General features: G+C 45.7%; 1 protein-coding gene across 6 annotated transcripts in view; it reads right to left on the bottom strand.

The window, feature by feature from the left end:
- mdc1 (mediator of DNA damage checkpoint 1) overlaps positions 1-27,290 on the bottom strand; it is a 66,763-nt gene that overhangs the window by 3,029 nt on the left and 36,444 nt on the right. For 5 of the 6 annotated variants that reach the window (XM_068009441.1, XM_068009443.1, XM_068009442.1 and 2 more), the window contains 5 exons: positions 25,455-27,241; positions 19,549-19,740; positions 9,209-9,391; positions 3,775-3,900; positions 1,796-1,906 (listed from right to left, as the gene is read on the bottom strand). In XM_068009441.1, the coding sequence (XP_067865542.1) occupies positions 1,796-1,906; positions 3,775-3,900; positions 9,209-9,391; positions 19,549-19,740; positions 25,455-27,241 (2,399 nt within the window). The remainder of the gene's footprint in view (positions 1-1,795; positions 1,907-3,774; positions 3,901-9,208; positions 9,392-19,548; positions 19,741-25,454; positions 27,242-27,290) is intronic. The other variant, XM_068009446.1, reaches the window with a different exon arrangement.

Genomic DNA, 27,290 nt, shown 5'->3' with positions numbered 1-27,290 from the left:
TTTTCACTGGAGTTTAGAAGAGTGAGGGGAGACTTGATTGAAGTCTATAAGATCCTGAACAGTCTTGACAAGGTGGATGTGGAAAGGATGTTTCCTCTTGTGGGAGAGTCCAAAACTAGAGGAAACTGTTTTCAAATTAGGGGTCGCCCTTTTAGGACAGAGATGAGGAGAAATTTTTTTCTCTCAGAGGGTTGTGTGACTTTGGAACTCTGCCTCAGAAGGTGGTGGAGGCGGGGTCATTGAATATTTTTAAGGCGGAGGTAGATCTATCTACCTTGTTAGGCAAGGGAATCAAAGGTTATCAGGGCTAGATGGGAGTGCGGAATTTGAAATACAAACAGATCTGCCATGATCTTATTGAATGGCAGAGCCAGCTCGAGGGGCCGAATGGCCTACTTCTGCTCCAAATTCATATGTTCATACGTATTTCCGTATGTATCAGTTTTATCTCTTCTGGTAGGGACAGATGAGAGGGATGGATTTTGACCAGGAAATCAGGGGAATGTCTCCTGCTCTTGTGTGAATACTTCCATGGGATCTTTTATATCTGTCAGGGCCTCGGATTTGACACTCAATCCTAAAGATGGCGCATCAGACAGTGCAACTCTCCTTTAGTGCTACACTGGGAGTCTTGATTGAGACGGTGTGCTCCAGTCTCTGGAGCTGTGGGACTCAAACCCACAACCTTCTGATTCAGAGGTCGAGAGTACTACCAGCTCAGCCACGGCTGACAGCAGGACAGTATTCCAGTCACGATGAATTTGAAATTCACCATTGAATGTTTACCCTCTCTCTTTCTCTCCCCTCCCTTGAAGGTGATAATTTTTACTGGGGTACATTGCCGACAGCCCTCTGGTATCTCACCCAGACGGCTGTTCTTCATTTTCGATCCTACCGATTGTCAGCAGTCTACCGCAATACTAAGGGAGATCATTACAGCACAGACTGATCCACTCCTCAACATAAGTCTTGCACTTTCCAGCAGGGTTCATTGAACAGTAAATCAGGAATAGGAAAAAAATCTGGCTCATCATTTTCCCTCTCTCTAGCCCAGTGGTGCTGATGCCAACCGTCGTAATGTCCCTATTGCCAGTCAGTCTGACAGCAGCAAAGTGCGTCAGCTGTGGATAGGTTAGCAGCACTCTCACCTCTGAGTCAGAAGATTGTGGGTTCAAATCCCAGTCCAGAGACTTGAGCACAAATTCCAGGCTGACATTGCTCAGTGCAGTACCAACGGAGAACTGCACTGTCAGGGGTGCCATCTTTTGGATGAGATGTTAAAAACCAAGGCTCCGTCTGCCCTCTCAGGTGGGCGTAAATGATCCCATGGCACTATTTCCAAGAAGAGCAGGGGCCTTCTCCCCGGTGTCTAGAACAATATTTCTCTCAACCAACATCACAGAAATAAATTATCTAGTCATTATCTCGTTGCTGTTTGCGGAGGCTTGCTGTGAGCAAGTTGACTGCCGCTTTTTCTACATTACAACAGTGACTACACTTCAGAAAAAAGTACTTCATTGGCTGTAAAGCCCCTCTGGACTTCAAGAAAGGCAAAGGAGGCTACTCAGCCCATTGGGTCTGTGCCAGCACTTAGAAAGAGCTATCTAATTGATCTCACCACCTTACCCTGTTCTTTCCTAATAGCCCTGAAAATAAAATAAATAAAAATATATTTTGATTCATTTATAAGTTCCTTCTTTCTAAGGCCCCTCATTGCCCTTTAAGGGTCTTGCAGCCACAAGATTCCATTTCTCACAAACAATTAGCACTGTACAGGCAGCACGATGAGTCTCACCTTGTACGCTCTTGGCATCTTGGGCAGTACAGTTGCTCCACTGCACTGGACAATTGTCTCCATCTGGCTCGGATCAGGTTGTACCCCTGATGTCATGTGGACCCGATAATCCTGACGGGATTCAGAAAAACAAACAAACAAACCAATTGCAGTTTGGCCCCTCAACATGTTCAGCTTTTAATATCTAATTAAGTGGCCGAGAAGTTTAAACGTTAATGTTATTGGAAGACGGTAAACCGCCCTTCCCTTCTACCCGGTGGGAGAAATCTGACATGTGTTAGCTGTGGCTTATTGATTCCCCACCACCCACACCCTCCTCTCCATTTCATACTTTGGTTAGGCCACAGTTGGAGCAGTGTGTGCAGTTTTGGGCACCTTATTAAAAAGATATTAAAGGAAGAAAGAGCAGTCAGTCAATGCAGATTCACCAGAGTGACGCCAGGGATGGAAAACTACAGTTATGTATAATTTACAGCACAGAAACAGGCCATTCTGTCCAATCAGTCTGTGCCTGTGTATATACTCCACACCCTACTTTGTCTCACCCAGCAGCCTACCCTTCTAGTCCTTTCTCCCTCATCACAGAAGGAGGCCATTCAACCCATCGTGTCTGCACCGGCTCTCCGATTGGCAGAAGTGAATTGCTCTTTCTCCCACCTTCTCCCCATAACCCTGCACATTTTTCCTTTTCATATAACTATCTAATTCCCTTTTGAAAGCCTCAATTGAATCTGTCTCTACCACACTCTCAGGCAATGCATTCCAGATCCCAAACACTCACTGCGTGAAAAAGCTTTTCCTCATGTTGCCACTGCTTCTTTTGCCAATTACTTTAAATCTGTGCCCTTTTGTTCTCAATCCTTTCATGAGTGGGAACTGTTTCTCTCTATCTATTCTGTCCAGACCCCTCACGATTTTAAATACCTCTATCAAATCTCCTCTCAGCCTTCTCTTCTCCAAAGAAAACAGTCCCATCTTCTCCAATCTATCTTCATAAATGAAGTTCCTCAATCCTGAAAACATTCTTGTGAATTTTTTCTGCCCTCTCTCCAATGCCCTCATCTTTCCTAAAGTGCGGCGCCCAGAACTGGATGCAATACTCCAGCTGAGGCTGAACTAGTGTTTTATACAAGTTCAACGTAACTTCCTTGCTCTTGTACTCTATGCTCCTATTAATAAAACCTAGGATACTGTGTGCTTTATTAACTGCTCTCTCAACCTGTCCTGCCACCTCCAATGACATATACACCCAGGTCCCTCTGCTCCCACACCCACTTTGAGTTGTACCCTTTTTTGTGTCTCCATGTTCTTCCTACCAAAATGAATCACTTCACACTCCTCCGCACTGAACTTCATCTGCCACTTGTCCGCCCATTCTACCAACTTATCTATGTCCTTTTGAAGTTCTACACTATCCTCCTCACAGTTCACAATGCTTTCAAGATTTATATAATTCAGAAATTTTGAAATTGTACCCTGTACGCCAAGGTCGAGGTCATTAATATATATCAGGAAGAGCAAGGTCCCAAAACTGATCCCTGGGAAACTCCACTCCAAACCTTCTTCCCGCCCGAAAAACATCCATTAACCACTACTCTCTGTTTCCTGTCACTCAGCCAATTTCATATCCATGTTGCTACTGTCCCTTTTATTCCATAAGCTATAATTTTGCTCACAAGTCTGTTGTGCAGCACTGTATCAAATGCCTTTTGGAAGTCCATGTGCACATCAACAGCATTGCCCTCATCAACTTTGTTCAAAAACTTCCAGCAAATTAGTTAAACACGATTTTCCCTTGACAAATCCATGCTGTCTTTCCTTAATTAACCCGCATTTGACCACGTGCCTATTAATTTTGTCCAGAATTATTGTTTCTACAAGTTTCCCCACCACCAAAGTTACTCATGTACTTAGCTTCTCTCCCATGTCCTGAGTTATAGTTATCCTCTCCTGGGGTAGTGGGCAGTGCTGCCACTTACCTGCAGCAGTGGCTGCTCCTTGGCTTTCTGCAGGGACTTGGCCAGCTTGAAGTTGAATTTCTGCTCTTGGTCACTATCATTTACCAAGAAACTGCTAGTGGACAAGAAGCAGCTGCTCTTCCCACACTTTTCCAAGGTTTATAGCAGTGAGTAGGTGGGGAGAGGAAGGGGGAAGAGAGGGGGAGAGAACAAAAGTTCAACAAATGAGAAAACAAAGGAATGAGACAAAGAAAACACCACTAGCTACGCAATAAAGAAGGGATATCAAAATATGTACTTAAGCAATGCAACTAAACCAGCCCTGGATTAATTTATCTATGATCATTTGGTTTAGGGGTCGGCCGTGGTTCAGTCGCTGGCACTCTTGCCCTGGTGTCAGAAGGTCGTGGGTTCAAGTCCCACACCTGAGTCTTTGGCACACAATCCAGGCGGTAGAGGGATCGCCGGGCTGCCCGAGGGAGCATCTTCTGCGATTGGTTATGATTTTACAGAGAGAACTCCACGGATCTTTCCACAGAATCACAGGATTGTTACAACACAGGAGGCGGCCATTCGGGCCATCGTGTCTGCACCGGCTCTCCGAATGAGCAATTCAGCTAATGCCATTCTCCCGCCTTCTCCCCCTAACCCTGCACATTCTTCCTTTTCATATCACAGTCTAATTCCCTTTTGAATGCTTCAATTGAATCTGCCTCCGCCACACTCTCAGGCTGTGCATTCCTGACCTTAACCACTCATTGCATGGAAAAGATTTTCCACATCTCATTTTGCTTCTCTTACCAAATACTTTAAATCTGTGCCCTCTCATTCTCGATCCTGTCATGAGTGGGAACAGTTTCTCTCTAAATACTCTGTCCAGACCCCTCATGATTTTGAATACCTCTATCAAACCACCTCTCAGCCTTCCCTTCTCCAAGGAAAACAGTCCTAACTTCTCCTATCTTCATAACTGAAATTCTTCATCCCTGGAACCATTCACGTGAATCTTTTCTGCACCCTCTCTAACACCTTCACATCCTTCCTAAAGTGCGGCACCCAGAACTGGATGCAATACTGCAGCTGAGGCCGAACTAGTGTCTTATACAAGTTCAACATAACTTCCTTGCTCTTGTACTCTATGTCCCTATTAATAAAGCCCAGGATACAGTATTCTTTATTAATCGCTCTCTTAACCTGTCCTGCCACCTTCAATGACTTATGCACACATACACCTAGGTCTCTCTGCTCCTGTACCCCCTTTACAATTGTACCCTCTAGTTTATATTGCCTCTCCACATTCTTCCTACCAAAATAAATCACTTCACATTTCTCTGCATTGAACTTCATCTGCTATTTGTCCACTCATTCCACCAACTTGTCTATGTCCTTTTGAAGGTCTACACTATCCTCCTCACAGTTCACAATGTTTCCAAGTTTAGTATCATCTGCAAACTTTAAAATTGTGCCCTGTACACCAAGGTCTAGTTCGTTAATATACATCAGGAAAAGCAAGGGTCCCAACACTGATCCCTGGGGAACTCCACTACAAACCTTCCTCCAGCCCGAAAAACATCCATTAACCACTACTCTTTGTTTCCTGTCATTCAGCCAATTCCATATCCATGTTGCTACCGTCTCTTTTATTCCAAGAGCTACAACTGTGCTCGCAAGTCTGTTGTGTGGCACTGTATTGAAAGTCCACGTACACCACATAAACAGCAGTGCCCTCATCAACCCTCTCTGTTACCTCCTCAAAAAAGTCCAGCAAGTTAGTTAAACATAATTTTCCCTTAACAAATCCGTGATGGCTTTCCTTAATTAACCCGCATTTGTCCATGTGATTATTAATTCGGTCCCGAATTATTGTTTCTCGAAGTTTCCCCACCACTGAAATTAAACTGACTGTCCTGTCGTTGCTGAGCTCATCTTTACATTCTTTTTTGAACAAGAATGTAACACTTGCAATTCTCCAGTCCTCCAGTACCATCCCTGACTTTAAGGAAGGCTGGCAAATTATGGCCAGTGCCTCAGCAATTTCTACTCGCACTTCCCTTGGATGCATCTCATCCGGTCCTGGTGCTTTATCAACTTTAATTATTGACCAACCGATCGAACACATCCTCCTATCAATTTTAATTCCTTCTAGTGTATTACCTCCTCTTTCACTGTGACCTGGGTAGCATCTTCTTCTTTACAAAAGACAGATGCAAAGTATTCATTCAATACCTCAGCTATTTCCCCTGCCCTCATGCGTAAATCCCTTTTTGGTCCGTAATCCCTACTCCACCTTTTACCACCCTATTTTTTATTCATTCAAGGGATGTGGGCATCGCTGACCAGGACAGCATTTATTGCCCATCACTAATTGCCCTTGAGAAGGTGGTGGTGAGCTGCCTTCTTGAACCGCTGCAGTCCATGTGGGGTAGGTACACCCACAGTGCTGTTAGGAAGGGAGTTCCAGGATTTTGACCCAGCCACAGTGAAGGAATGGCAATATAGTTCCAAATCAGGATGGTGTGCGACTTGGAGGGGAACTTGCAGGTGGTGGAGGGCCCATGCAAATGCTGCCCTTGACCTTCTAGTTGGTAGAGGTTGCGGGTTTGGAAGGTGTTGTCAAAGGAGCCTTGGTGCGTTGCTGAAGTGCACCTTGTAGATGGTACACACTGCTGCCACTGTGCGTCAGTGGTGGAGGGAGTGAATGGTTGTCGATGGGATGCCAATCAAGCGGGCTGCTTTGTCCTGGATGGTGTTGAGCTTCTTGAGTATTGTTGGACCTGCATCCATCCAGGCAAGTGGAGAGTATTCCATCACACTCCTGACTTGTGCCTTGTAGATGGTGCACAGGCTTTGGGGAGTCAGGAGGTGAGTTACTCGCCGCAGGATTGCCAGCCACTGACCTGCTCTTGTAGCCACAGTATTTATATGGCTACTCCAATTCAGTGTCTGGTCAATGGTAGCCCCTAGGATGTTGATAGTGGGGGAATTCGGTGATGGTAATGCCTTTGAATGTCATGGGAAGATGGTTAGATTCCCTCTTGTTGGAGGTGATCATCGCCTAGCACTTGTGTGGCGCGAATGTTACTTGACACTTATCAGCCCAAGCCTGGATATTGTCCAAGTCTTGCTGCATTTCTACACGGACTGCTTCAGTATCTGAGGAGTCGTAAATGGTGCTGAACATTGTGCAATCATCAGCGAACATCCCCACTTCTGACCTTATGATTGAAGGAAGGTCATTGATGAAGCAGCTGAAGATGGTTGGGCCTAGGACACTACCCTGAGGAACTCCTGCAGTGATGTCCTGGAGCTCAGATGATTGACTTGCAACAACCACAACCATCTTCCTTTGCGCTAGGTATGACTCCAGCCAGCGGAGAGTTTTCCCCCTGATTCCCATTGATTTCAGTTTTGCTAGGGCTCCTTGATGCCATATTCGGTCAAAAGCTGCCTTGATATCAAGGACAGTCACTCTCACCTCGAGTTCAGTACTTTTGTCCATTTTTGAACCAAGGCTGTAATGAGGTCAGGAGCTGAGTTGCCCTGGCAGTACCCAAACTGAGCGTCACTGAGCAGGTGTTTGCTAAGCAAGAGCCGCTTGACAGCGCTGTCGACGACATCTTCCATCACTTTACTGACGATTGAGAGTAGACTGATGGGGCGGTAATGGGGCGGTAATTGGCCGGGTTGGACTTGTCCTGCTTTTGTGTACAGGACATACCTGGGAAATTTTCCACATTGCAGGGTAGATGTCGTGTTGTAGCTGTACTGGAACAGCTTGGCTAGGGGCGCGGCAAGTTCTGGAGCACAGATCTTCAGTACTATTGCCGGAATATTGCTATTTATATGCCTATAGAAGACTTTGGGATTAGTTTCCATTTTATGTTAGCTGCCAGTCTCTTTTCATACTCTCTCTTTACTTCTCTTATTTGCTTTTTCACTTCCCCTCTGAACTTTCTATATTCAGCCTGGTTCTCCATTATATTATCTACCTGACATCGGTCATAAGCACACTTTTTCTTCTTCATCTCTATCACTTTTGTTATTCACGGAGCTCCAAATTTGTTTTCCTGACCTTTCCCCCTTTGAAGGAATATATCTCAACAATGCCCAAACTATCTCTTCTTTGAAGGTTCAGCTACTGTTTTTCCTGCCAATCTTTGATTCAAATATATTCGGCCAGATCCATTCTTACCCCCATTGAAGTTTGCTTTCCCCCAGTTAATTATTCTTACGATAGATTGTTCTTTGGCCTTTTCCATAACCAACCTAAACCTTATGATACAATGGTCACTGTCCCCTCAATGTTCTCCTCCTGATATTTGATCCACTTGGCCCACCTCATTCTCAAGAACCAGGTCCAGCAGTACCTCCCCGTTGTTGGATGGAAACATACTGCTGTAGAAAACTTTTCCAAACAAACACACTCCAGGAACTCTTGCCTCTCCCTGCCTATTACACTACTGCTCTCCCAGTCAATATCTGGATAAAGTCCACCATTATAACTACTCTATAATTCTTGCATCTCGCTGTAATTTCCTTGCAAATTTGTTCTTCTTCACCCTTTCCACTAGTTAGTGGCCTAGAGACTACATCGAGCAATGTAACTGCATCTTTTTGTTCCTTAGCTCGAGCCAAATAGATTCCGTCCTTGACCCCTCTGGGATATCATCCCTCTCCAGCATTGCAATGTTTTCCTTAATCAATGCTGCCACTCCTCTGCATTTTCTTCCTTTCCTATCTTTCCTGGATGCCTGTATCCAGGAATATTTAACACCTAGTCCTGCCCTTCTTTGAGGAGGTCTCTGTTATAGCCACAACATCACTTTTCCACATGAGAATCTGCGCCTGTAACTCACCAATCTTATTAACCATACTCTATGCATTCACATATATGCACATAAACCTTGATTTAAACTTTATTACTTTCTCTCCACTCTGACCCAACCTAATAACGTACTATGTTCTACTCCAGTGCTATCTATCTCTCCCAGTATTCTCTGCACTTTGGTATTTCTCTCTGATATTTCCTCATGGTTCCCACACCCCTGCCAAGTTAGTTTAAACCTTCCTGAAATACAGAATCTTTTATGCTCACCTGAGAGACTAAGCCTTGGGTTAATATCTCATCGAAAGACAGCAACTTCAACTGTGCAGCACTCCCTCAGTACTGCACTGGCAGTTTCAGCCTAGATTTTGTTCTCAAGTCTCTGGAATGGGATTCAAAACCATAACCTTTTGACTCACAGGCAACAATGCCACCCACTGAGCCACGGCTAACACCTCTGGAGGTCCTGGGAAGGAACACGTTCAAGTTGGAGACTGAACTAGGGAGATGGGGAGGGAACATCCATTTCTTAACCCATGCTGATTAACTGCAGATGTACTATATCAGACAGGACAAGGTCGGGATCAGATCCAATGTCAATACAAGGCTTAAAACAAAATAACAACTCACCTTTTTCAGCCATTCTGGGGTTACCACGGGTATCCCTCTAGCAACGGCACACAGGAACTTCACCGTACGCCGGATCCGGTCTGTAACTAAGTGTGTGCTGTCATGCACTGACTCCACCACCTCACCCCCAAGCTGCTTAATCACCTTCACTCCATTCTCATCGACCAGTCCTGTGAACATGATCTGAAAGGGCAGAGACACAGAGAGGGGTGGGGGGGTAAACCACAACAGTGAGTAAAAAAAACAGCTCAACTCCACAAGAAACGTTTTGGGAATAATAAACCACTTAAAAGGGAAGGAAGGTCTGAAAGAAGGTCGCGCCGGGTTCAGAAACAGACAACAAAGGATATTGTGTGCAAAATTATTTTAGCCGAGATACATTTGTGGTTAATGAAAGGCATGAAAGCGTCAGTCATGGACTGCACCTGAACAGGATACCCTGGAGCCTCAGTCTAAGCTCTATCCGTAATACATTAAATAGTGCTGGACTGTACCCGCCCAGGATACCCTGGAGCTTCACAGTCTACACTCTCTCACTAATACATTAAATAGTGCTGGACAGTACCTGATCAGGATACCCTTGACCTCACAGTCCACACTCTCTCACTAATACATTAAATAGTGCTGGACTGTACCTGATCAGGATACCCTGCAGCCTCACAATCTACACTCTCTCACTAATAATTTAAATAGTGCTGGACTGTACCTGATCAGGATACCCTGCAGCCTCACAGTCTACTCTCTCTCACTAATACATTAAATAACGCTGGACTGTACCTGATCAGGATACCCTGCAGCTTCACAGTCTACACTCTCTCACTAATACATTAAATAGTGCTGGACTGTACCTGATCAGGATACCCTGCAGCCTCACAGTCTACACTCTCTCACTAATACATTAAATAGTGCTGGACTGTACCCGCCCAGGCTACCCTGCAGCCTCACAGTCTACACTCTCTCACTAATACATTAAATAGTGCTGGACTGTACCTGATCAGGATACCCTGCAGCTTCACAGTCTACACTCTCTCACTAATACATTAAATAGTGCTGGACTGTACCTGATCAGGATACCCTGCAGCCTCACAGTCTACACTCTCTCACTAATACATTAAATAGTGCTGGACTGTACCCGCCCAGGATACCCTGCAGCCTCACAGTCTACACTCTCTCACTAATACATTAAATAGTGCTGGACTGTACCTGACCAGGATACCCTGCAGCCTCACAGTCTACGCTCTCTCACTAATACATTAAATAGTGCTGGACTGTACCTGATCAGGATACCCTGCAGCTTCACAGTCTACACTCTCTCACTAATATGTCAAATAGTGCTGGACTGTACCTGATCAGGATACCCTGCAGCCTCACAGTCTACGCTCTCTCACTAATACATTAAATAGTGCTGGACTGTACCTGATCAGGATACCCTGCAGCCTCACAGTCTACACTCTCTCACTAATACATTAAATAGTGCTGGACTGTACCTGATCAGGATACCCTGCAGCCTCACAGTCTACTCTCTCTCACTAATACATTAAATAGTGCTGGACTGTACCTGATCAGGATACCCTGCAGCCTCACAGTCTACTCTCTCTCACTAATATGTCAAATAGTGCTGGACTGCACCTGATCAGGATACCCTGCAGCCTCACAGTCTACTCTCTCTCACTAATACATTAAATAGTGCTGGACTGTAGCTGATCAGGAAACCCTGCAGCCTCACAGTCTACTCTCTCACTAATACATTAAATAATGCTGGACTGTACCTGATCAGGATACCCTGCAGCCTCACAGTCTACACTCTCTCACTAATACGTTAAATAGTGCTGGACTGTACCTGATCAGGATACCCTGCAGCCTCACAGTCTACTCTCTCTCACTAATATGTTAAATAGTGCTGGACTGTACCTGATCAGGATACCCTGCACCTTCACAGTCTACACTCTCTCACTAATGCATTAAATAGTGCTGGACTGTACCTGATCAGGATACCCTGCAGCCTCACAGTCTACTCTCTCTCACTAATACATTAAATAGTGCTGGACTGTACCTGATCAGGATACCCTGCAGCTTCACAGTCTGCACTCTCTCACTAATACATTAAATAATGTGGACTGTACCTGATCAGGATACCCTGCAGCCTCACAGTCTACTCTCTCTCACTAATATGTCAAATAGTGCTGGACTGCACCTGATCAGGATACCCTGCAGCCTCACAGTCTACTCTCTCTCACTAATACATTAAATAGTGCTGGACTGCACCTGATCAGGATACCCTGCAGCCTCACGGTCTACTCTCTCTCACTAATACATTAAATAATGCTGGACTGTACCTGATCAGGATACCCTGCAGCCTCACAGTCTGCACTCTCTCACTAATACATTAAATAGTGCTGGACTGTACCTGATCAGGATACCCTGCAGCCTCACAGTCTACACTCTCTCACTAATACATTAAATAGTGCTGGACTGTACCTGATCAGGATACCCCGCAGCCTCACAGTCTACTCTCTCTCACTAATATGTTAAATAGTGCTGGACTGCACCTGATCAGGATACCCTGCAGCCTCACAGTCTACACTCTCTCACTAATACATTAAATAATGCGGACTGTACCTGATCAGAATACCCTGCAGCCTCACAGTCTACACTCTCTCACGAATAATTTAAATAGTGCTGGACTGTACCTGATCAGGATACCCTGCAGCCTCACAGTCTACGCTCTCTCACTAATACATTAAATAGTGCTGGACTGTACCTGATCAGGATACCCTGCAGCTTCACAGTCTACACTCTCTCACTAATGCATTAAAGAGTGCTGGACTGTACCTGATCAGGATACCCTGCAGCCTCACAGTCTACGCTCTCTCACTAATACATTAAATAGTGCTGGACTGTACCTGATCAGGATACCCTGCAGCCTCACAGTCTACACTCTCTCACTAATGCATTAAATAGTGCTGGACTGTACCTGATCAGGATACCCTGCAGCCTCAGTCTACTCTCTCTCACTAATACATTAAATAGTGCTGGACTGTACCTGATCAGGATACCCTGCAGCCTCACAGTCTACTCTCTCTCACTAATACATTAAATAGTGCTGGACTGTACCTGATCAGGATACCCTGCAGCCTCACAGTCTACTCTCTCTCACTAATATGTCAAATAGTGCTGGACTGCACCTGATCAGGATACCCTGCAGCCTCACAGTCTACTCTCTCTCACTAATACATTAAATAGTGCTGGACTGTAGCTGATCAGGAAACCCTGCAGCCTCACAGTCTACTCTCTCACTAATACATTAAATAATGCTGGACTGTACCTGATCAGGATACCCTGCAGCCTCACAGTCTACACTCTCTCACTAATACATTAAATAGTGCTGGACTGTACCTGATCAGGATACCCTGCAGCCTCACAGTCTACACTCTCTCACTAATACATTAAATAGTGCTGGACTGTACCTGAACAGGATACCCTGCAGCCTCACAGTCTACTCTCTCTCACTAATATGTTAAATAGTGATGGACTGTACCTGATCAGGATACCCTGCAGCTTCACAGTCTACTCTCTCTCACTAATACATTAAATAGTGCTGGACTGTACCTGATCAGGATACCCTGCAGCCTCACAGTCTACTCTCTCTCACTAATACATTAAATAATGCTGGACTGTACCTGATCAGGACACCCTGCAGCCTCACAGTCTACACTCTCTCACTAATAATTTAAATAGTGCTGGACTGTACCTGATCAGGATACCCTGCAGCCTCACAGTCTACACTCTCTCACTAATACATTAAATAATGCGGACTGTACCTGATCAGGATACCCTGCAGCCTCACAGTCTACACTCTCTCACTAATAATTTAAATAGTGCTGGACTGTACCTGATCAGGATACCCTGCAGCCTCACAGTCTACACGCTCTCACTAATACATTAAATAGTGCTGGACTGCACCTGATCAGGATACCCTGCAGCCTCACAGTCTACTCTCTCTCACTAATATGTCAAATAGTGCTGGACTGCACCTGATCAGGATACCCTGCAGCCTCAGTCTACTCTCTCTCACTAATACATTAAATAGTGCTGGACTGTACCTGATCAGGATACCCTGCAGCCTCACAGTCTACTCTCTCTCACTAATACATTAAATAGTGCTGGACTGTACCTGATCAGGATACCCTGCAGCCTCACAGTCTACTCTCTCTCACTAATATGTCAAATAGTGCTGGACTGCACCTGATCAGGATACCCTGCAGCCTCACAGTCTACTCTCTCTCACTAATACATTAAATAGTGCTGGACTGCAGCCGATCAGGAAACCCTGCAGCCTCACAGTCTACTCTCTCACTAATACATTAAATAATGCTGGACTGTACCTGATCAGGATACCCTGCAGCCTCACAGTCTGCACTCTCTCACTAATACATTAAATAATGTGGACTGTACCTGATCAGGATACCCTGCAGCCTCACAGTCTACACTCTCTCACTAATAATTTAAATAGTGCTGGACTGTACCTGATCAGGATACCCTGCAGCCTCACAGTCTACACTCTCTCACTAATACATTAAATAATGCAGACTGTACCTGATCAGGATACCCTGCAGCCTCACAGTCTACACTCTCTCACTAATAATTTAAATAGTGCTGGACTGTACCTGATCAGGATACCCTGCAGCCTCACAGTCTACACTCTCTCACTAATACATTAAATAGTGCTGGACTGCACCTGATCAGGATACCCTGCAGCCTCACAGTCTACTCTCTCTCACTAATACATTAAATAGTGCTGGACTGTACCTGATCAGGATACCCTGCAGCCTCACAGTCTACTCTCTCTCACTAATACATTAAATAGTGCTGGACTGTACCTGATCAGGATACCCTGCAGCCTCACAGTCTACTCTCTCTCACTAATATGTCAAATAGTGCTGGACTGCACCTGATCAGGATACCCTGCAGCCTCACAGTCTACTCTCTCTCACTAATACATTAAATAGTGCTGGACTGTAGCTGATCAGGAAACCCTGCAGCCTCACAGTCTACTCTCTCACTAATACATTAAATAATGCTGGACTGTACCTGATCAGGATACCCTGCAGCCTCACAGTCTGCACTCTCTCACTAATACATTAAATAGTGCTGGACTGTACCTGATCAGGATACCCTGCAGCCTCACAGTCTACACTCTCTCACTAATACATTAAATAGTGCTGGACTGTACCTGATCAGGATACCCCGCAGCCTCACAGTCTACTCTCTCTCACTAATATGTTAAATAGTGCTGGACTGCACCTGATCAGGATACCCTGCAGCCTCACAGTCTACACTCTCTCACTAATACATTAAATAATGCGGACTGTACCTGATCAGGATACCCTGCAGCCTCACAGTCTACACTCTCTCACGAATAATTTAAATAGTGCTGGACTGTACCTGATCAGGATACCCTGCAGCCTCACAGTCTACTCTCTCTCACAAATACATTAAATAGTGCTGGACTGTACCCGCCCAGGATACCCTGCAGCCTCACAGTCTACACTCCCTCACTAATACATTAAATAGTGCTGGACTGCACCTGATCAGGATACCCTGCAGCCTCACAGTCTACTCTCTCTCACTAATATGTTAAATAGTGCTGGACTGCACCTGATCAGGATACCCTGCAGCCTCACAGTCTACACTCTCTCACTAATACATTAAATAGTGCTGGACTGCACCTGATCAGGATACCCTGCAGCCTCACAGTCTACACTCTCTCACTAATACATTAAATAGTGCTGGACTGTACCTGATCAGGATACCCTGCAGCCTCACAGTCTACTCTCTCTCACTAATACATTAAATAGTGCTGGACTGTACCTGATCAGGATACCCTGCAGCCTCACAGTCTACACTCTCTCACTAATAATTTAAATAGTGCTGGACTGTACCTGATCAGGATACCCTGCAGCCTCACAGTCTACACTCACTCACTAATACATTAAATAATGCGGACTGTACCTGATCAGGATACCCTGCAGCCTCACAGTCTACTCTCTCTCACTAATACATTAAATAACGCTGGACTGTACCTGATCAGGATACCCCGCAGCTTCACAGTCTACACTCTCTCACTAATACATTAAATAGTGCTGGACTGTACCTGATCAGGATACCCTGCAGCCTCACAGTCTACACTCTCTCACTAATAATTTAAATAGTGCTGGACTGCACCTGATCAGGATACCCTGCAGCCTCACAGTCTACACTCTCTCACTAATAATTTAAATAGTGCTGGACTGTACCTGATCAGGATACCCTGCAGCCTCACAGTCTACTCTCTCTCACTAATACATTAAATAACGCTGGACTGTACCTGATCAGGATACCCTGCAGCTTCACAGTCTACACTCTCTCACTAATGCATTAAATAGTGCTGGACTGTACCTGATCAGGATACCCTGCAGCCTCACAGTCTACTCTCTCTCACTAATACATTAAATAGTGCTGGACCGTACCTGATCAGGATACCCTGCAGCCTCACAGTCTACTCTCTCTCACTAATACATTAAATAGTGCTGGACTGTACCTGATCAGGATACCCTGCAGCCTCACAGTCTACACTCTCTCACTAATACATTAAATAGTGCTGGACTGTACCCGCCCAGGATACCCTGCAGCCTCACAGTCTACACTCTCTCACTAATACATTAAATAGTGCTGGACTGTACCTGATCAGGATACCCTGCAGCCTCACAGTCTACACTCTCTCACTAATACATTAAATAGTGCTGGACTGTACCTGATCAGGATACCCTGCAGCCTCACAGTCTATACTCTCTCACTAATAATTTAAATAGTGCTGGACTGTACCTGATCAGGATACCCTGCAGCCTCACAGTCTACACTCACTCACTAATACATTAAATAATGCGGACTGTACCTGATCAGGATACCCCGCAGCTTCACAGTCTACACTCTCTCACTAATAATTTAAATAGTGCTGGACTGTACCTGATCAGGATACCCTGCAGCCTCACAGTCTACTCTCTCTCACTAATACATTAAATAACGCTGGACTGTACCTGATCAGGATACCCTGCAGCTTCACAGTCTACACTCTCTCACTAATGCATTAAATAGTGCTGGACTGTACCTGATCAGGATACCCTGCAGCCTCACAGTCTACTCTCTCTCACTAATACATTAAATAGTGCTGGACCGTACCTGATCAGGATACCCTGCAGCCTCACAGTCTACTCTCTCTCACTAATACATTAAATAGTGCTGGACTGTACCTGATCAGGATACCCTGCAGCCTCACAGTCTACACTCTCTCACTAATACATTAAATAGTGCTGGACTGTACCCGCCCAGGATACCCTGCAGCCTCACAGTCTACACCCTCTCACTAATACATTAAATAGTGCTGGACTGCACCTGATCAGGATACCCTGCAGCCTCAGTCTACACTCTCTTACTAATACATTAAATAGTGCTGGACTGTACCTGATCAGGATACCCTGCAGCCTCAGTCTACACTCTCTTACTAATACATTAAATAGTGCTGGACTGCACCTGATCAGGATACCCTGCAGCCTCACAGTCTACTCTCTCTCACTAATACATTAAATAGTGCTGGACTGCACCTGATCAGGATACCCTGCAGCCTCAGTCTACACTCTCTTACTAATACATTAAATAGTGCTGGACTGTACCTGATCAGGATACCCTGCAGCTTCACAGTCTACTCTCTCTCACTAATACATTAAATAGTGCTGGACTGTACCTGATCAGGATACCCTGCAGCTTCACAGTCTACTCTCTCTCACTAATACATTAAATAGTGCTGGACTGGACCTGATCAGGATACCCTGCAGCTTCACAGTCTACACTCTCTCACTAATACATTAAATAGTGCTGGACTGTACCTGATCAGGATACCCTGCAGCCTCACAGTCTACACTCTCTCACTAATACATTAAATAGTGCTGGACTGTACCTGATCAGGATACCCTGCAGCCTCACAGTCTACACTCTCTCACTAATACATTAAATAGTGCTGGACTGTACCTGACCAGGATACCCCGCAGCCTCACAGTCTACTCTCTCTCACTAATATGTTAAATAGTGCTGGACTGCACCTGATCAGGATACCCTGCAGCCTCACAGTCTCCTCTCTCTCACTAATACATTAAATAATGCTGGACTGTACCTGATCAGGATACCCCGCAGCTTCACAGTCTACACTCTCTCACTAATACATTAAATAATGTGGACTGTACCTGATCAGGATACCCTGCAGCCTCACAGTCTACACTCTCTCACTAATACATTAAATAATGCGGACTGTACCTGATCAGGATACCCTGCAGCCTCACAGTCTACACTCTCTCACTAATAATTTAAATAGTGCTGGACTGTACCTGATCAGGATACCCTGCAGCCTCACAGTCTACTCTCTCTCACTAATACATTAAATAGTGCTGGACTGTACCCGCCCAGGATACCCTGCAGCCTCACAGTCTACACTCTCTCACTAATACATTAAATAGTGCTGGACTGTACCTGATCAGGATACCCTGCAGCCTCACAGTCTACACTCTCTCACTAATGCATTAAATAGTGCTGGACTGTACCTGATCAGGATACCCTGCAGCCTCACAGTCTACTCTCTCTCACTAATACATTAAATAGTGCTGGACTGTACCTGATCAGGATACCCTGCAGCCTCACAGTCTACTCTCTCTCACTAATACATTAAATAGTGCTGGACTGTACCTGATCAGGATACCCTGCAGCCTCACAGTCTACACTCTCTCACTAATACATTAAATAGTGCTGGACTGTACCTGATCAGGATACCCTGCAGCTTCACAGTCTACACTCTCTCACTAATACATTAAATAGTGCTGGACTGTACCTGATCAGGATACCCTGCAGCCTCACAGTCTACACTCTCTCACTAATGCATTAAATAGTGCTGGACTGTACCTGATCAGGATACCCTGCAGCCTCACAGTCTACTCTCTCTCACTAATACATTAAATAATGTGGACTGTACCTGATCAGGATACCCTGCAGCCTCACAGTCTACACTCTCTCACTAATACATTAAATAGTGCTGGACTGTACCTGATCAGGATACCCTGCAGCCTCACAGTCTACACTCTCTCACTAATACATTAAATAGTGCTGGACTGTACCCGCCCAGGATACCCTGCAGCCTCACAGTCTACTCTCTCTCACTAATATGTTCAATAGTGCTGGACTGTACCTGACCAGGATACCCTGCAGCTTCGCAGTCTACACTCTCTCACTAATATGTTAAATAGTGCTTGACTGTACCTGATCAGGATACCCTTGACCTCACAGTCTACACTCACTCACTAATAATTTAAAATAGTGCTGGACTGTACCTGATCAGGACACCCTGCAGCCTCACAGTCTACACTCTCTCACTAATATGTTAAATAGTGCTGGACTGTACCTGATCAGGATACCCTGCAGCCTCACAATCTACGCTCTCTCACTAATACATTAAATAGTGCTGGACTGTACCTGATCAAGATACCCTGCAGCCTCACAGTCTACACTCTCTCACTAATACATTAAATAGTGCTGGACTGTACCTGACCAGGATACCCTGCAGCCTCACAGTCTACACTCTCTCACTAATACATTAAATAGTGCTGGACTGTACCTGATCAGGATACCCTGCAGCTTCGCAGTCTACACTCTCTCACTAATACATTAAATAGTGCTGGACTGTACCCACCCAGGATACCCTGGAGCTTCGCAGTCTACACTCTCTCACTAATACATTAAATAGTGCTGGACTGTACCTGATCAGGATACCCTGCAGCTTCACAGTCTACACTCTCTCACTAATACATTAAATAGTGCTGGACTGTACCTGATCAGGATACCCTGCAGCTTCACAGTCTACGTTCTTTCACTAATACATTAAATAGTGCTGGACTGTACCTGATCAGGATACCCTGCAGCTTCACAGTCTACACTCTCTCACTAATACATTAAATAGTGCTGGACTGTACCTGATCAGGATACCCTGCAGCCTCACAGTCTATGCCCTCTCACTAATACATGAAGAGTCCTGCAGACAACGTTAACTTCCTGTAATGCTATGCTTGCTCCAGTGATGTGATTTTTCAAGCATCACATTCTGCACATCCTCAACCCCACCATCAGCAAACACCATGTGAGATGTGCTGACATTATATTTTGAAAAAGGCAGGAGGCTTTCTCAGCAGCAGATGTCCTGGACACACTAAATTCCATGTGTGTTAATAGAAATACCTCATGAACATTCGCACTCTGCTGCTCACCTTAGGTGGAGTGCCACTATCCGGGAGGGAGCCCGAGGACGAGTGAGAGGACAGCCGGCATGCTCTGTGACGGGTTTTAACTTGTGGCGGTGTGCAGGTTTCCTTCTCGCTGTCTGATGGACTAGCGGCCAGGATGCACCGCTTTTGTCCCGACAATAATCCAGTCTCCTGTGAAGAAGGCTGCGCACATTCCTAAAAACAAGGAGCGGGAGGGTAGTGAATGTTTTCACAAGTTCACAAACTGGAAAACAAGGATGACAGATTGTCTTTACAGTATCTTTTCCCCTTCTCCCTACTCATGCTTACACGCTCCATTTTCCACAGCCAGATGGCATACCCCTACAACAGGCGTACAAGACAATTAACTACATTTCTTATGGGCTTTTGGCAATTTCCATGCCTCCTTCCTCAAAGTCACTACCACAAAGTATCTGTAGGCTTCTGATACAGCACTCGAGTGCCCATGTTCGAGGCTAGGCAACATGGGTAGGAGGGTGAGTTGTGAGGAGGATGCAGAGAGGCTTCAGGGTGATTTGGACAAGTTGAGTGAGTGGGCTAATGCATGGCAGATGCAGTATAATGTGGATAAACATGAGGTTATCCACTTTGGTAGCAAAAACAGGAAGGCAGATTATCTGAACGGCTATAAACAGAGAGGGGAATATGCAGCGAGACCTGGGTGTTCTTGTACACCAGTCGCTGAAGGTAAGCATGCAGGTGCAACAGGCGGTTAAAAAAGGCAAATGGTATGTTGGCCTTCATAGCGACAGGATTTGAGTACAGGAGCAGGGATGTCTTGCTGCAATTATACAGGGCCTTGGTGAGGCCACACCTGGAATATTGTGTGCAGTTTTGGTCTCCTTATCTGAGGAAGGATGTTCTTGCTATAGAGGGAGTGCAGCAAAGCTTTACGAGACTGATTCCTGGGATGGCGGGACTGACTTATGAAGAGAGATTGAGTCGGTTTGGATTATATTCGCTGGAGTTCAGAAGAGTGAGGAGGGATCTCATAGAAACCTATAAAATTCTAACAGGACTTGACAGGGTAGATGCAGGATGTTCCCGATGGTGGGGGGTCCAGAACCAGGGGTCATAGTCTAAGGATACGGGGTAAACCTTTCAGGGCTGAGATGAGGAGAAATTTCTTCACCCAGAGAGTGGTGAGCCTGTGGAATTCGCTACCACAGAAAGCAGTTGAGGCCAAAACATTGTATGTTTTCAAAAAGGAGTTAGAAATAGCTCTTGGGTCTAAAGGGAGCAAAGGGCATGGGGCGAAAGCCGGAACATGAATGGCGCAGCAGGCTCGAAGGCCCAAATTTTCTATGTTTCTATGGGAAGGATATTTTAAACAGTGGGGTTGGCTTCACAATGGAGCCTGAGCTCGCTCTCACCAACATAGACTTTCCAGCTGAATGAGGAGACAGTTGACAAGCATCAGCCATTGCTCAGCTGGTGACATCCTCAACTCCGAGTTAGTGGGTCGTAGGTTCAAGCCTCACTCCAGGCCTCCAGCACACGATCCAGGCCTGAATCTCAGTGCAGTACTGAGGGAGTGCTGCAAGGTCAAAGGCACTGTCGTTCACGTTAGATATTAGAGTGAGGGCATCCTGCTTCCTGGCCATTCCCCTTACTGCTGTTTGAGAGACCTTGCTGTACAACAGCTTTTAGTTACGTAGCGCCTCCAATGTAGCAAGACATCCCAAGGTACGTCTTCGGGGCAAAATATGACACTGAGCCATAAGGAGCTATTAGAACAGATGGATAAAAGCTTGGTCGATAAGGAGTGTCTTAAAGGAGGAAAGAGACACAAAGAGGTGGAGACGTTCAGGGAGAGAATTCCAGACGTTAGCTTCTTTCCAGCTGAAGGCACAGCCACCAGTGGTGGCGTGACAAAAATCCAGGATGCTCAAGAGGCCGGAATTGGAGGACAGCAGGTAACTCAGAGGGTTTTGGGTCTGCAGGGGGTTAGAGATAGGGAGGCGAGAGGCCACGGAGGGATTTGAAAACAAGGATGGCAATTTTAAAAATTGAGGTGTTGTGTAACCAGGAGCCAAGTAGGTCAGCCAGCACAGGGGTGCAAACTGGCTGCCCCATTCACTTCCACGCAGTCACTATATTACAAAAATAAAAGTCATCGTCTTTGAAGCGCTTTGGGACGCTCTGAGAACATGAAACATGTTATATAAACTCAAGGAATCAGGAGCAAGAAACCTGCTCCATTTTGCCCTCACTAGCTGAAATATAGCACGTTTAGTACGTAAAAAGGAAATGTTTGGCTAAGACAAACGTGAGTCCATTACAGGCAGACTTAGGAGAATTTATAATGGGGAAAAAAGAAATGGCAGAGAAGCTAAATGATTACTTTGTGTCTGTCTTCACTGAGGAACATACAAGAAATCTCCCAGAATTAGAGATCCAAGGGACTAGGGAGAATGAGGAATTGAAGGAAATTAGTATTAGTAAGGAGGTTGTATTGGAGAAATTAATGGGGCAGAAGGTTGATAAGTCCCCGGTGTTGAAAATGCTGGTCCCTTTAATTAACCAGGACTTATTTCAGAGTTAATAGAGAGCAAGTGATGCTCATTGCAGCTTGTATTTAAGGGACTGAGTTTTTCCCCAGTCAGGAGAGTTACTTCTGGATTGGGAGTTAGTCCAGAAGGGAAGGATAGAAACTGGCATTTGTACTGAACTGTGGATTGAGAATAAAACAGTTGTGGATCATAAACTGTCTCCTGCTTCCTGATTTTGGTGAATTGATATCTGCCAATTGATCACCCAGGATCTGATATTCTACATCCCAGAGTGTTGAAAGAGGTAGCTATGGAGATAGTGGATGCATTTGTGATCATCTTCCAAAATTTCATAGATTCTGGAACAGTTCCTGCAGATTGGAAGGTCTCAAATGTCACCACACTATTTAAGAAGGGAGGGAGAGAGAAAACAGGGAACCACAGACCTGTTAGTCCTACAATCAGTTCTAGAGAAAATGTTAGAATTTATTCTAAAGGATGTGATAAATGGACACTTGGATAATAATGATCTAATTGAGCATAGTCAACATGGATTTATGAATGGGAAATCATGTTTGACAAACCTGTTGCAGTTTTCTGAAGATGTTACTAACAGAATTGATAAAGGGAAGTTGATGAACGTAGTATACTTGAATTTTCAGAAGGCTTTTGATAAAGTCCCCCACTGGAGGTTGGTTAGCAAAATTAAAGCACATGGGATAGGAAGTAATATACTGGCATGGGTTAAAGATTGGTTAACAAGCAGAAAGCAGAGAATACGAATAAACGGGTCATTCTCGCGTTGGCAGGCTGTGACGAGTGGGGTACCACAGGGATCAGTGATTGGGCTCCAGCTGTTCACAATATACATCAATGATTTGGATGTGGGGACCAAATGTAATATTTCCAAGTTCATGGATGACAAAAAACTAGGTGGGAATGAGCGTTGTGAGGAAGATGCGAAGCGGCTTCAAGGGGATTTGGACAGACTTACTGAGTGGATAAAAACGTAGCAGATGTAATATAATGTGGAAAAGGTAAGGTTATCTACTTTGGTAGGAGGAATAGATGTGCAGCGTATTTGTTAAATGGTAAGAGATTAGAAAGTGTAGATGTACAAAGGGACCTGGGTGTCCTTGTCAATAAGTTACTGAAAGCTAACATGCAGGTGCAGCAAGCAATTAGGAAGGCTTCTGGAATGTTAGCCTTTATCACAAGAGGATTTGAGTACAGACGTAGCTGAGTCTTGCTTCAATTGTACAGAACCTTGGTTAGACCCACCTGGAGAACTGGGTACAGTTTTTGTCCCTTACCTTAAGAAGGATATTATTGCCATAGAGGTAGTGCAACCGAAAGGTCACCAGACTTGCTCCCGGGACGGCAGGACTGTACTATGAAGAGAGATTGGGGAAACTGGGCTTGTATTCTCTAGAGGTTCGAAGAACGAGAGGTGATCGCATTGACACCTACAAAATACTTAAAGGGATAGACAGAGTACCCCTGGTTGGGAATCTAGAACCAGGGGACACAATTTCAAAATAAGGGGGAAGCCACTTAGGAACAGAGATGAGGAGAATATTCTTTTCTCAGAGGGTTGTAAATCTCTGGAATTCTCTACCGCAGAGGGCTGTGGAAGCTCAGTCATTGTGTATGTTTAAAGCAGATATTGACAGATTTCTAAATAGAAATGACATAAAGAGATATGGGGATAGTTTGGGAAAAAGGCATTGAAGTGGACGATCAGCCATGATCATATTGAATGGCCAAGCAGGCTTGATGGGCTGAATGACCTACTCCTGCTGCTATGTTTCTACCTCAACCGGTTTCACCAGATCAGAGATTGAACCAATAAACTGCTCCATCTGTTGCCACACCAGTGCATCTGCTCAATGAGCCAAAATAAAAGAGATGTATTTTACAGAAGTTACATTAAAACTTACACAGAACCTTGGTTAGACCAACTTACATGACTGTGCACAGTTCTAGTCTCCATATGACAAAAAGCATACGGAAAATGCAAAAGATGATTTACAACGATGATACCAAATTGAAATAGACTAAATAGGCTGGGGCTTTCTGCTCTAGAAAAAAAGAGAAGGCTGAGAGGTGACCTGATAGAACTTCTTTAAAATTATGAAAGGGCTTGATATTTCCACTTGTGGGAGGGATGAAGACTAAGGAGCCATAAATATAAGATAGTCACTTATGAACACTGGACTTCGTAGCATGATTAAAAATCAGCTTTTAAAAACATAATGTAGTTTAAAATGAAGTCAGAGAAGTCAGGTGACCTTACATCAACTCTGCTTAAAGATAAGACAAAGAACCCAGATCAAAGACCTTTTGTAAATCAAAGACTGCAGGGGTATATCACCTTAAAAACAATGGGTTTCACCCTCCCAGACTTTCAGATTGTAAACAAGGAGTCAGTGACTCTGAAAATGCAAATACGAATGGGTGTTGCTTGCACCTGGAAACAGAAAGCCCGTGTGACTCTGCTGTAGCCAGAGTTGGCGACTTTACATATTGGAAAAGACAAATGGCTATTGCCTTTTGACTCCAGAATAAATTCAACAGATTTTCAGCAGGCTGTAAGGAAGACCAGAAGACGACCAGTGGTGGCAGCTTCAGAGAGGACAGAGAGAAGGAACATCTGTTGATACAGAAAAAGGCTGCGAAGACTTGAACCTGTTTTGAAAGTTGAGAGTAAAAGACCAACAGGATCAACTGAGATCACCTTTCTCACGGAAGTCCAGGTTGAAAGAACTTGAAGAAGTCAACGAAGAGGACATTGACTTGGAGAAAGGTCTGGCCGATCCAACCCATTGCAACTGAAAGGCGTTTGGAACTTTCAACTGCAAAGAATCCACCATCAAGGAGGACTGTATAACATACAAGTGTGGTGTGAGGTTTTCAAGTGTTTTAATAAGTGAAGAAAGTACCTTTTCCTGTAATTCAGGATATCAGCTACTTACAGAGTACTATTTAGTTGATGGGGATTTCTTTTAGTTTAATTGTTATAATAGACATCTTAAAATGTGAAACCTTGTACTGTAATTCTTTAAATTGGTCCGGGGAGTTCATATCTCGTGTTTTAACATTAACAGTCACACTGAGGCCATGACAGTCACCAATAAATCCAATAAGAAATTCAGGAGCAACTTCTTCACTCAGTTTGGTTACAATGTGAAACTCGCTACTATATGGAGTGGTTCAGGCAAATAGCAGAAATGTATTTAAGAGGAAACTAGATAAGTAGCTGAGGGAGAAAGAAATGGAAGGATATGTTGATGGGGTTAGATGAAGTAGGGTTGGAGGGAGGTCAGATGGAGCAGAAACACCATTGGACCGAATGGCCTGTTTGTGTGTTGTAAATAATATGTCAGAGTCACTGACCTGCTTCCTCCTGCTTTTGCCCGCTGGGCGCTGTGATGAACTATTGGTTTGGACAGTGTCGTTAACACACTCAGCCTGACTTTCTGGCTCAGCCACAGACTTCCGCTTGGCTCTACCCGCTGGGCCTCGTCGTGATGAATCATCGATTTGGGCAGCATCGTTAACACTCTCGGCCTGACTTTCCGGCTCAGCCACAGACTTCCGCTTGGCTCTACCCGCTTGGCGTCGTTGTGATGAATCATTGGTTTGGACAGCGTCGTTAACACTCTCAGCCTGACTTTCCGGCTCAGCCACAGACTTCCGCTTGGCTCTACCCGCTGGGCCTCGTCGTGATGAATCATCGGTTTGGGCAGCGTCGTTAACACTCTCGGCCTGACTTTCCAGCGCTGCTACAGATCTTCGCTTGCCTCTGCCTGCTGGGCGTCGTTGTGATGGACCATCGGTTTGGGGAGCGTCCTCAACACTCTCAGCCCGACTCTCCGGCGCTGCTACAGATCTTCGCTTGCCTCTGCCTGCTGGGCGTCGTTGTGATGGACCATCGGTTTGGGGAGCGTCCTCAACACTCTCAGCCCGACTCTCTGGCGCTGCTACAGATCTTCGCTTGCCTCTGCCTGCTGGGCGTCGTTGTGATGGACCATCGGTTTGGGGAGCGTCGGCAACACTCTCAGCCCGATTCTCCGGCGCTGCTACAGATCTTCGCTTGCCTCTGCCTGCTGGGCGTCGTTGTGATGAACCATCGGTTTGGGGAGTGTCTTCGACATTCTCAGCCCGACTCTCCGGTGCTGCTACAGATCTTCCCTTGCGTCTACGGCCTCTGACGACAGGAACCTGGGGGCTTTCCTCCTCCGGGGGGCAGCGGTCGTTGTCCGTTGTGGACATGGAGACAGATTTCGGCCTGCCTCTGCCTCTCCTCGGCCCAGCCTGTGTCACGCTCACTGGAACGGCAGCAACTTCGCCTGCTGCCTCGCTGCTTGGCTCTGGGGCATTTCGGCACAGACGCTGGGCATCCTCGCAGGAATCTCTGTCCCGTGGCTCACCGGCCCCCGTGGATCTCGACTTCTCCTGCTGGCTTTTCTCTCTGGGGATGGCCAGATGGTCCCGGCACCCACCACTTGTCTCCGCTTCCACAGCACTTGGTCTCCTTCTGCCCCGCCTGCTCTTTGTCCGGCTCGGGGCTGCATTTGGGGCCAGGTTTTGGCTACTGAGTGCCTCTGTGTCAGGACCAGCCGCTTCTTTGTCACTGTTTGACGGTGGATGTCCAGTCTCTTGCACCGGTGCCGTCTTAGTGTCTCCTGAAGCCTCTCCATTCACCTCCCCGCTGGCCTCAGCTGGTTGCTGATCTGCTGCAGCCAAGGAGTTCACCTCTTCATTCACTTGCTGGCTGCGGCCTCTCCCCTGGCCTTTAGCAGCCTCCACCTGGTCTGTTGCTGCTGCAGGATCCATGCTGCTCTCCTCTTCAGGCGTGTCTTCGGTCAGACTCCTCCTCCTGGTCTTTGGTGGGTCTTGAGATGTGGGAGCCAGGCAATCCTCAGCGCGTAAGATGGGGATGGTGTCTTCAGCTTCTTCAGCTTCCACTGTCGACTCAGCGGCCTGGTCCTGAAAGCAGAAGGGCTGGGTCTCCTCGCCGGCCCACTGGTCTTCATGATTAGATGCTGCAGGCTCTTCCTGGTCGGACTCTGAAAGATCCCACTGCTGAGGTGCAGCTGCAACAGGACTCAGAGTAACAGCATCAGCCATGAATGGCTGCGTGGCCTCTTCCTCTGTGCTGCTCGCTGCTGCAGTGTTAGCTGTGGAAGAGCAGAGAAAGCGCATGATTGGACTTGGTCCATCACCTCC

Source organism: Heterodontus francisci, chromosome 29 (assembly GCF_036365525.1).
Source record: "Heterodontus francisci isolate sHetFra1 chromosome 29, sHetFra1.hap1, whole genome shotgun sequence".
Lineage (NCBI taxonomy): Eukaryota > Metazoa > Chordata > Chondrichthyes > Heterodontiformes > Heterodontidae > Heterodontus > Heterodontus francisci.
This window is presented reverse-complemented; position numbering and strand designations above follow the sequence as displayed.